This window comes from Salvelinus alpinus, chromosome 5 (assembly GCF_045679555.1).
Source record: "Salvelinus alpinus chromosome 5, SLU_Salpinus.1, whole genome shotgun sequence".
NCBI lineage: Eukaryota > Metazoa > Chordata > Actinopteri > Salmoniformes > Salmonidae > Salvelinus > Salvelinus alpinus.
The window spans coordinates 34,048,075-34,060,358 of record NC_092090.1 but is presented as its reverse complement, the minus strand read 5'-3'; the positions used below and the strand labels follow the sequence as shown (position 1 = coordinate 34,060,358).

General features: G+C 45.7%; 1 protein-coding gene across 1 annotated transcript in view; it reads left to right on the top strand.

Annotated features, from left to right (window-relative positions):
- The window catches only part of igdcc3 (immunoglobulin superfamily, DCC subclass, member 3), a 106,364-nt gene that overhangs the window by 60,622 nt on the left and 33,458 nt on the right, over positions 1-12,284 (top strand). Inside the window, exons 3-5 of the mRNA XM_071401511.1 lie at positions 7,337-7,481; positions 7,890-8,020; positions 8,248-8,385. Coding sequence (XP_071257612.1) covers positions 7,337-7,481; positions 7,890-8,020; positions 8,248-8,385 — 414 coding nt within the window. The remainder of the gene's footprint in view (positions 1-7,336; positions 7,482-7,889; positions 8,021-8,247; positions 8,386-12,284) is intronic.

Here is a 12,284-nt window from a genome sequence, read left to right as displayed (position 1 = left end):
AAAAAAAAATATGGACAAAGCCATTGATGACGTCACCCCATTGTTTCCTATGAGAATGCTTAGTGGCGCATTTGAAGATCAGGAAGTGTCATTTCAGCCTGTCACCATTTTGCTACATGGAAGAGTTTTTGGAAACATCGCATGCGCAGTTTGAGCTACTCTAGAAAGTGACGTTGCAGGCTAGCTCAGTGCTGCCCCCTGTCATGGAGTAGCTTAAATTGAAGGCCGACCCGAGGTACTGCAGGCTGCCATTAGCAACTAAATGATCCCCTTATCTCCATCTGTGTGTGGTTTTTAAGTAATTGGTTCAAGGACATACATCTGATGAAATAAAAGCAATTATTGGTATCATGATTGTGTTCAATGTTTTTTTATATACCCACGAATATTGACCACGAAGATCGCCAATTGGAGGAGGTTAGGCAAATCTCTTTATGGCCACACAAGGTTGCTAATCCCAGGTGAGGATATTTTAGTTGGGTCCTTGAGAGAGGCAATAATCCTAAAATGCCTCAGTTAAAAATGAGCTGTTTAAATGTATAATGTGTCTGGGAAAACAAAACAGAATCTGACCGCTTGTACAGTACATTTACCATGCTGAATACGAGTGTCAGAGGCAAAGTAATAATATACTTTTAGTACTGGTGGTAATTAAGAAATATTAGGCTACTAAAATATGTGTAGGGCTTTACAGGAGGATTATTTATTCCTGTCCTTTATTGTATGTAACCTCTGAAGAGCAAGCAGCCAGGGGTGTAGGAATTCTAAATGAGCTTGGTAAAATTTTAATCAGAACGGTGGTCTCTATACATCCATTTGGAGACTTTAGGAGTCTTGACAGGGAATGCAGCGTTTCTCATTAGAGCTTAGACTGAAACGCAACTTATTAAATGTTAATTGACGACGCGGTGCAGCGCGGGCTTACAGTGCTCCAGCAAGATTTCAGTACATCTTCGTCTTCCTCCTCACTCCTACACGTTTCCAGAAGGCCATCAATGTGACATGTTTTTCCCTCTCTAGGCCTCATCTCAGTTCAGACTTTTTTTCTCTTTTTACTAACTCCATCCCTCCGCCTTTGTTTTTCGGGGAACAAAAACAACACGCTACAAAAACGACTGTGTGAAGGCTGATCCGCTCCGGACGTAGCGAGCTTTCTGTGGGATCCGTAGAGCCGCGCGGGGTTCTAGCTTAGCTTAAATACATTTACCAGTTGAAAAAGAACAGAGGAACAGAGCAAGGAGGGGGTCTAGGCCTCTTGTCATGCTAAGAGTGTTCAGATAAGTCCTGCTTGGTCCAAGTTAATTATGGTTGACATTTAAATAAGTGCACTTGTCTTGAAGATGGTGGGAGAGCTGAGAAAAAGACAGGCCTCTCTCTAATTGAGGTTGTGTTGCATGCCCCACCCCCCACATCACAGCACCAAGCCCACATCACTGCTTTGTTCCACAGGGAGCTGATATGTGAAATGCAGCTGCTGAATGAGGAAGCACACATTATGGATGTATCTGCACAGGTGTTTTTGTGGATTCTGCCATGTTCTCTTCCAGAGATTACGTTGTTTGAAGCATAAACCTACAGTATGTTCTGTTATTTACAGACCTATATCCATCCTGCCCTGCCTTTCTAAAGTCTTCGAAAGCCAAGTGAACAAACAGATCACCGACCATCTCGAATCCCACCGTACCTTCTCCGCTATGCAGTCCGGTTTCCGAGCTGGTCACGGGTGCACCTCAGCCACACTCAAGGTCCTAAACGATATCATAACCACCATCGATAAAAAACAGCACTGTGCAGCCGTCTTCATCGACCTATCCAAGGCTTTCGACTCTGTCAATCACCGTATTCTTATCGGCAGACTCAACAGCCTTGGTTTCTCTAATGACTGCCTTGCCTGGTTCACTAACTACTTCTCAGATAGAGTTCAGTGTGTCAAATCGGAGGGCCTGTTGTCCGGACCTCTGGCAGTCTCTATGCGGGTGCCACAGGGTTCAATTCTCGGCCCGACTCTTTTCTCTGTATATATCAATGATGTCGCTCTTGCTACGGGTGATTCTTTGATCCACCTCTACGCAGACGACATCATTCTGTATACATCTGGCCCGTCTTTGGACACTGTGTTAACAAACCTCCAAACAAGCTTCAATGCCATACAACACTCCTTCCGTGGACTCCAACTGCTTTTAAATGCAAGTAAAACTAAATGCGTGCTCTTCAACCGATAGCTGCCCGCGCCTGCCCCCCCGTCCAGCATCACTACTCTGGACGGTTCTGACTTAGAATACGTGGACAACTACAAATACCTAAGTGTCTGGCTAGACTGTAAACTCTCCTTCCAGACTCACATTAAGCATCTCCAATCCAAAATTAATCTAGAATCGGCTTCCTATTTCGCAACAAGGCCTCCTTCACTCATGCTGCCAAACATACCCTCGTAAAACTGAATCCTGCCGATCCTTGACTTCAGCGATGTCATTTACAAAATAGCCTCCAACACTCTACTCAGCAAATTGGATGCAGTCTATCATAGTGTCATCCGTTTTGTCACCAAAGCCCCATATACTACCCACCATTGCGACCTGTATGCTCTCGTTGGCTGGTCCTCGCTACATATTCGGCGCCAAACCCACTGGCTCCAGGTCATTTATAAGTCTTTGCTAGGTAAAGCTCCGCCTTATCTCAGCTCACTGGTCACCATAGCAGCACCCACCCGTAGCACGCGCTCCAGCAGGTATATTTCACTGTCATCCCCAAAGCCAACACCTACTTTGGCCACCTTTCCTTCCAGTTCTCTGCTGCGAATGACTGGAACGAATTGCAAAAATCACTGAAGTTGGAGACTTATATCTCCCTCACTAACTTCAAGCATTGGCTGTCAGAGCAGCTTACCGATCGCTGCAGCTGTACACAGCCCATCTGTAAATAGCCCATCCAACCAACTACCTACCTCATCCCCATATATATATATTATTATTATTTATTTAATTTTTTATTTTTTCTGCTCTTTTGCACACCAGTATTTCTACATGCACATCCTCATCTGCACATATATCACTCCAGTGTTAATTGCTAAATTGTAATTACTTCGCCACTATGGCCTATTTCTTTCCTTACCTCATTACTTCATTTGCACACACTGTATACAGATTTTCTATTGTGTTATTGACTGTACATTTGTTTATCCCATGTGTAACTCTGTGTTGTTGTTTTTGTCGCACTGCTTTGCTTCATCTTGGCCAGGTCGCAGTTATAAATGAGAACTTGTTCTCAACTGGCCTACCTGGTTAAATAAAGGTGAAATAAAATAAACATATATTTTACATGTATGAAGCGAGATTGCCCCAAATGTCAATTTACACCTATAGAGATCAACAAATTCACCTTGGCTATGTGTGTTGTCATTCTGGGGAGGTTTGCTTCACACTGATACAGTATGTGTTAACAATTGGAGTGAGCCAGACTGGACTGTCAGTTCCATTAAGTAAGGTTGTATTGGGGTCTTTGAAGCGCATGAGGATACAGGAGACCTTTAAAGGTTTTGATGTTGGATCTCACCCGGTAGCATTTTTGAAAGCACTATACAGTAGGCTACATTATATGATATGGTACGGCATCACTGTATAATCATTCAATCAGATGGAATTGGAATGGATCCTATATGATGCAATCTAGGCTATACGTTATATGTGTCACTTCTCATACTATTCTCCTATATCCATGTGAGTAGCATCTACCCTACATTAGGGATGAGCACGGTTAATCAAATATCCGGATATCTGAATACTGAGTTAGTATTCAAACACTTATGACATTATTCATTTTTTGAATTTTTTTGGGTCGCCTATTTAAAAGGAGTTGTCTAAATTCAATTCAATTGTCCATGTTACCTTGTTACACACAAGGATATACCATGACGTTTGAAATGCTTAATTGAATAAAAGAACAAACTTTAGAATGTAGTGTTTATGTACGGTGCACTCAGCTACTGCTGTTTCAGACCTCACGTGGCTTTGACAGTACATTGTTTACAGTTGCACACTGGAAATGTAGTCTACAGTTCTGAGGACGCACAAAGTGATTGTTTTATTTTTTAGCTCATTTTCTCTCTCATGCGCAATGGGTTATGGGTTGCGTTTTATATGAAAAGGCATTCTACTATCCTAGCGCATGTAGCCCAGACAACGGTGTGCTATTTCCCCCGCATTCAAGTAGTGATTAACCTACAGGCGGTCCACAAGACTGACACTAATCAATGCAAAACACTCGCCAGAAACGTTTTTGTGAACAGAATCAGTTCAATGATGGCGAACATCAGACTCCTCCTTCACTTCTGCTGTTAGCCTAGGCTACTGTTAACTTAGTCTGCTGTTAGCCTAGTCTGCTGTTAGCCTAGGCAGCTGTTAGCTTAGTCTGCTGTTAGCCCAGTCTGCTGTTAGCCTAGGCTACTGTTAGCTTAGTCTGTTATTAGCCAAGTCTGCTGTTAGCCTAGGCTACTGTTAGCTTAGTCTGTTATTAGCCTAGTCTGCTGTTAGAATAGCACCCTGAGAACAACTGCGTGCTGTCTGTTGTTGTTACATTTTGTGAAATTATAGCATTATTTCAAATTCCCCTTCCTCCCCTACATCACTGTCCTCTCCCACCTGGCCCTTTCCTCCCCTACATCACTGTCCTCTCCCACCTGGCCCTTCCTCCCCTACATCACTGTCCTCTCCCACCTGGCCCCTTCCTCCCCTACATCACTGTCCTCTCCCACCTGGCACTTTCCTCCCCTACATCACTGTCCTCTCCCACCTGGCACTTTCCTCCCCTACATCACTGTCCTCTCCCACCTGGCCTTTCCTCCCCTACATTACTGTCCTCTCCAACCTGGCCCTTTCCTACAGCACTGTCCTCTTCCACCTGGCCCTTTCCTTACCTACATCACTGTCCTCTCCCATCTGGCCCTTTCCTTCCCTACATCACTGTCCTCTCCCACCTGGCCCTTTCCTTACCTACATCACTGTCCTCTTCCACCTGGCCTTTCCTTCCCTACATCACTGTCCTCTCCCACCTGGCCCTTTCCTTCCCTACATCACTGTCCTCTCCCACCTGGCCCCTTCCTTCCCTACATCACTGTCCTCTCCCACCTGGCCCCTTCCTTCCCTACATCACTGTCCTCTCCCACCTGGCCCCTTCCTTCCCTACATCACTGTCCTCTCCCAACTGGCCCTTTCCTTCCCTACATCACTGTCCTCTCCAACCTGGCCCCTTCCTTCCCTACATCACTGTCCTCTCCCACCTGGCCCTTCCTCCCCTACATCACTGTCCTCTCCCACCTGGCCCTTCCTCCCCTACATCACTGTCCTCTCCCACCTGGCCCTTTCCTTCCCTACATCACTGTCCTCTTCCACCTGGCCCCTTCCTTCCCTACATCACTGTCCTCTCCCACCTGGCCCTTTCCTTCCCTACATCACTGTCCTCTCCCACCTGGCCCTTTCCTTCCCTACATCACTGTCCTCTTCCACCTGGCCCTTTCCTTACCTACATCACTGTCCTCTTCCACCTGGCCTTTCCTTCCCTACATCACTGTCCTCTCCCACCTGGCCCTTTCCTTCCCTACATCACTGTCCTCTCCCACCTGGCCCTTTCCTTCCCTACATCACTGTCCTCTCCCACCTGGCCCCTTACTTCCCTACATCACTGTCCTCTCCCACCTGGCCCTTTCCTTCCCTACATCACTGTCCTCTCCCACCTGGCCCCTTACTTCCCTACATCACTGTCCTCTCCCACCTGGCCCTTTCCTTCCCTACATCACTGTCCTCTCCCACCTGGCCCCTTCCTCCCCTACATCACAGTCCTCTTTTACCTGGCCCTTTCCTTCCCTACATCACTGTCCTCTCCCACCTGGCCCTTTCCTTCCCTACATCACTGTCCTCTCCCACCTGGCCCCTTACTTCCCTACATCACTGTCCTCTCCCACCTGGCCCTTTCCTTCCCTACATCACTGTCCTCTCCCACCTGGCCCCTTCCTCCCCTACATCACAGTCTTCTCCCACCTGTCCCCTTCCTCCCCTACATCACTGTCCTCTCCCATCTGGCCCCTTCCTCCCCTACATCACAGTCCTCTCCCACCTGGCCCCTTCCTCCCCTACATCACAGTCCTCTTCCACCTGGCCCTTTCCTTCCCTACATCACTGGCCTCTCCCACCTGCTGGGAACAGTAAGGGAGCTAATTGGACATAATTTATCTAATTAATCTAGTTCAGGAAGTGAAGTGCCTGCCTGGGCCTGGCTGACTGTCTGGCTGATTGTCCGTTGTTTGGCCACATCACTACAGTACATCTGCAGCCCCGGCCTGGCCACTCACACTGTCATTACTCTCCCCCAGAACCCTACTGTATGTATATAAATGTCCCTCCCCACCTGATGGAGCACTCACTACAGTGGTTCAGTGTTTACTCTTTACTCCTTGTTGTCAGAGGTCTCTCTCTCTCTCTCTGAGCCCAGCTGTGTTTGTTAGCATAGCATAGGGGCGGCAGGTAGCCTAGTGGTTAGGGCATTGGACTAGTAACTGAAAGGTTGCAAAATCAAATCCCTGAGCTGACAAGGTAAACATCTGTTGTTCTGCCCCTGAACAAGGCAGTTAAACCACTGTTCCTAGGCTGTCATTGAAAATAAGAATTTGTTCTTAACTGACTTGCCTAGTTAAATAAAGGTAAAATAAAAAATTGGGTATGATCCGAAGCTAACTAGGAGCCTCTCATTTACTCAGTGTCACGGCTAACTAGGAACCTTTCATTTACTGTGTCACTGATGAGGGCCAGATTATCCAAACACAGGCTTTCCCCTAGAACTAGGGGTAATGATCACTAGGGTTTCCTGCACAGTGATTGCTGACAGCAGAACACAGGTAATTGCCTAACCACATGGCAGCTCCCTGCCCTGGTCAGACTGCTGTCTCGGCTGCTCATTTGGTTCATATTATTGCAATGTGTCTGCTCAAGGTTAAGAGCTGCCCAGTGTTGATTTAGATAAAGCCACTGGATTATGACTCATTCCACTGAAAGATGGAGCCATTATTTCCTTTTTTTAAATCTTATTTTTGGCCAATAAGTTAATTGCCTTCCAGTGCGGGAATGGGTATAAAAAGAGGAATAAACTGTAGGTAATACCTCCCTGGTAATTGGTTATGATTAACTGGGTTGGTGTGCCACTGAGTTTAGGACAGTAATACACTGTTACTTTACGTGGCAGCAATATTTACTGTAGGCCTTTATGAAAGATGCTCTGGGAAAAAAAGAAAATGTTGCATAGGTTTTCAAACATTGAATTGACCGCTGCATCTCCCCTTTCTCTCCAGCGATGGCGGAGTTCCATGTCCAGCCGCGGTCAGTGCGTGCGGAGGAGGCGGGCGTGGGGCGGTTCCAGTGCCAGATTCACGGCCTGCCTGAGCCTGCCATCAGCTGGGAGAAAGATGGCCGCTCCGTGGACACTAAGGATGAGAGGTACAGTAAAGTAGGGTTCCTCTGTGTTAATCACCTCAGCTGTCCCTACCAACTACTGTAGGTCCACTGTACTTGCACACAAAACTCTGTCTGTCTAGAAGCAAATTCACTGTAGCAGCTTCACAACTTTCACTTAACTGTTACCCTGCCAAACCTCACCACCTGGAATCCAGTGTGCTGTTGCCTCCCTTGTGTCTGTCTAGCTGTTTGAAATGGGGTTTACGTTGCGTGTGTAAACACACTTAATTAAGCAAACAATGATCTACTCCCTTGATTCTCTTTTTTTTCTCTCCCTCTATCTCTCTCTTCTCCCCCCTCTCTCTTTTTCTCTCTTTCCCTTTCTTCCTCTGCCCTCCCTCCCCCACCCTCTCTCTCTCCCACCCTCCACCCATTCCTTCTCTCTGTCAGGTATACCCTGCTCCCCACTGGTGTCCTGCAGATCACAGGTCTGCGTCAGGAGGATAGTGGTGTGTTCTGCTGTGTGGCCCACAACAGTGCAGGAGTAAAGCACAGTGCCGGGGCTCGCCTCACCGTCTCAGGTCTCAATACTCCTACGTACATACATATGTACACACACACATACACACCTTCCCTGGATACCCACCCACCGCACAAATATGTGGCCATGCATCATCTCACACAGCCTTACCGCCAAGATGCTCGCGCTGGAGATGATGCGCAACGGTGAAATCCAATTAAATGTTGCAATCCATAAAGCTCTCGCACACTTACGCTTGCGTCACTCCCCCCCCCCTCTTCCCCCCAGTCTCCCAGTCTTCTGTTTACAAAGAGCCCATGATCCTCGTGGGTCCTGAAAACCTCACTCTCACCGTTCACCAGACGGCCATCTTGGAATGTGTTGCCACAGGATATCCCCGCCCCATCGTGTCATGGAGCAGGCTTGGTAAGACCAAAACCCCGCTTTCTCTTTTACATCCAATCACAGCTGCAGCCTTTTGGGTGCTGCACAGGCGTTAAACCCCCCTAGCCTTGAGGGCTATAGGACCCTTCTATGTTCCATAAGGTTCCGTGTTAGATTGCTTGTCTAGTTTGCAATCATCCGAAACACGACTTGAAATACATCACTATAGCTGATAGAAAAACATGTCACCATAGTAGTATAGCTGAATTATATATACATTTACCTAAAGCACACAGGCAAAACACAGAGATTGAAGAGGACATTCTGTTAAACGGGACATTCTGATACAATAAGATACGGCGGCTTTGTGTGTGAAATTGGTCATGGCATGCTGCCTTCACAGCGTGCACGGAGCCCATTGTTTCCCAGATGGTTGAAAGCCTATTTACCAGACATTATCTTGCTGACCTTGATATAAATGAAGGGAGGAAAAATTGAGTGTTCAGTGACTGCTTCTAATGTGGTACAGCACAGTGATTAAGTAGCCTACTGCTGCCCAGTGTGTATTTGTGTGTGTTTTTGTACGCACGTGCAGTTGTGTGGAAGTGCATGTGCATTGATGTTTGTGTGTTTGCGGAAGTGTGCATGTATGTATGTGTGTCTGGGTTAGCTCGTCTCTGCATTGTGTACATACGTGTCGTATGTTCTTTTACGTAACGTCTAATGGAACATTCATCTTATGTACAAATGAAGTAGGGGATTGCAGCCTATATGAGTCTTTGAGGGCTAAACACAATCTTACTTTTTGATGAACGCATTCTTTACTCTCCTGGTAGAGACAAACCACTAAAGTGAGTAAGTGACACACGGTGGGAGATTGCTTAGAGGTGTTCAGCCCAGGCAGGATTCAGTCCCCACCACTTCACACGTTCCTCTTGGCTATCACTCAAACTCTGCCGCTACCAATTTTGGAATCAGATATTTGTTTTTCTAAGCTATTATCCAATCTGATTTGCTGTTCAAAATGTAAATTGCAGCCCCTCCCCAACCAGAGAGGAGCTATAATCAGATTGTGGATATTGCCTTGCACAATGTTGCTGTAATTAAATGCTGACAGGATGGGATTTCAGCAGGGGCGACATGCAACCATTATTTTAGAGGGGGCACAAAGTATGTTAAACACCTGTTTAAAACAAATCTGAAACAGCTTTTTCCTGCAATCTAGAGCCATAATCATTATGTCTAATTTTATGTAAAAAAAAAAGATATAAAATCAAATCACATTTTATTGGTCACATATTTACCAGATGTTATTGCGGGTGTAGTGAAATGCTTGTGTTCCTAGCTCCAATAGGGTAGTAATATCTAACAACTCACAACAATACACACAAATCTAAAAGTAAAGGTGGCATTGACTAAAATACAGTAGAATATAATACAGTATATACATATGAGATGAGTAGAGCAGTATGTAAACATTATTAAAGTGACCAGTGATTCTAGTCTATGTACATAGGGCAGCAGCCTTTAAGGTGCAGGATTGAGTAACCGGGTGGTAGCCCGCTAGTGATGGCTATTTATTAACAGTCTGATGACCTTGAGATAGAATCTGTTTGCACCTGTACTGACCTCGCCTTCTGGATGATAGCAGGGTGAACAGGCCGTGGCTTGGGTGGTTGATGTCCTTGATGATCTTTTTTTGATCTTTTTTGTGACATCGGGTGCTCTAGGTGTCCTGGAGGGCAGGCAATGTGCCCCCGGGGATACGTTGGGCAGACCGCACCACCCTCTGGAGAGCCCTGTGGTTGCAGGCGGTGCAGTTGCCGTACCAGGCGGTGATACAGCCCGACAGGATGCTCTCAGTTGTGCATCTGTAAAAGTTTGTGAAGGTCTTAGAGGCCAAGCCAAATTTCTTCAATCTCCTGAGGTTGAAGAGGCGCTGTTGCAACTTCTTTACCACATTGTCTGTGTGGGTGGACCATTTCAGATCGTCACTGATGTGTACGCCGACTAACTTGAAGATTTTTACCTTCTCCACTGTTGATGTGGATAGGGGCGTTCTCCCTCTGCTGTTTCCTGAAGTCCACGATCAGCTCCGTTTTGTTGATGTTGAGGGAGAGGTTATTTTCCTGGCACCACTCTGCCAGGGCCCTCACTTCCTCCCTGTAGGCTGTCTCATCATTGTTGGTAATCAGGCCTACTACTGTTGTGTCATCTGCAAACTTGATGATTGAGTTGGAGCCGTGTGTGGCCACGCAGTCATGGGTGTACAGGGAGTACAGGAGGGGGCTGAGCATGCACCCTTGTGGGGCCCCTGTGTTGAGGACTAGCGAAGTGGAGGTGTTGTATCCTGCCTTCACCACCTGGGGGCGGCCCATCAGGAAGTCCAGGACCGAGTTGCACAGGGCAGCTTTAACAACGGGGACAGTATATCCGGAGAGAGCCATGGTTCCATGAAACAAAGTATGTTACAGTCGCTGATGTCTCTCTGGAAGGAGATCCTCGCCCTGAGCTTGTCTACTTTATTGTCCAGAGACTGAACATTAGCGAGTAATATACTCGGAAGCGGTGGATGGTGTGCATGCCTCCTGAGTCAGACTAGAAGTCCACTCCGAATACCTCTTTCCGCCGGCAGCGTATTGGAACAGCCTCTGGGATAAGTTCAATTCACCTGGGAGGTGCGAACGAAGGATCCAATTCTGGAAAGTTGTATTCCTAGTTGTAATGCTGGTGAGTTACCGCCACTCTGGTATCCAAAAGTTATTTCCGTCTGTATGTAATAACACAAAAAACGTTATGGGCTAATAATGTAAGAAATAACACACACAAAAACTAGATACTGCAAAGTTGCTTAGGAGCTGGAAGCAGAGGTGCCATGTCTGTCGGCACCATTTCTATGTATATTTTTCTGCATAGGTTATCTAAGCATACCTCTTTAGCTTTTCAGTTGTCATTTCAATTAATTATGTAGATTGATTCTTTAAAGGTGCAATATGCGAAATCGCTCCGCCATTTCCTGTTTGCTAAAATTAGAATAGTTCACCCAATTTCAGTTTATGTGACAAAACAAGCAATGCATAGTATAGAGAATCATTGTACAATCTAAACCGCAGTGAAATATATCTTTGTATTTTCAGCTGTTTGAAGTTGGTGTACAATATTAAAATAAAAGACGCAAAAATGTAACTTAAGAACGAGAAGCATAGAAATAGCGCACATAGAACAGATCAACCACTTCTTAGACTAGCTTTCGATGAGAATAACAGATCTATTACTCACATTTCTATGTGAATTCGGTCAAGTTGCCCAAAAAGTGATATATTGCAGCATTAAGAACTTTTATGCCATATGAGTTTACTACAACTGCCACACCGGTATATAGTACAATAACCCAATAATTAAAACTATTTTAGTATTTTCTAAAGTCTAGCAACCTTGCCTGCAGGCATGCCAGCAGAGATAGTTAGACAAGCTACTATATCTTGATTAATAACCGGAAATGGCTTGGTAGCTAATTATGAGGTTGGGAGACTGGGAACATATCTAGCTGGCTAGCTAAAGCCAACTTCATAAAATTGCTTGGTCGCTAGTATTACAGAGAAACAACAAAATGTTTTGTTTTATTTATTAGTCAAGAAGGAATCAATAAGCTACATAGCTTGATCAAATTAATTTACAAACATTCCTCCTGCGAGTCCTGCCCATCACCGGCTCAATTAAGTTGAGTAATTAATTTAACATCTGAAAAATGTAAAAACAGGAAAAATCTGAGGGGGCACGTCTCCTTGTGGGCATGACGCCTCTGGATTTCAGTGTATTAGATTACAGGGAGTGAAGGCCTGGGGATAAGCTGCATAATTAATTTAATAGATTCACATCAGTCATTCCTTAATGCCAGAGTTTGTTTGGAACTTTTCATTCATCAGCACTCGTGCTCTCTG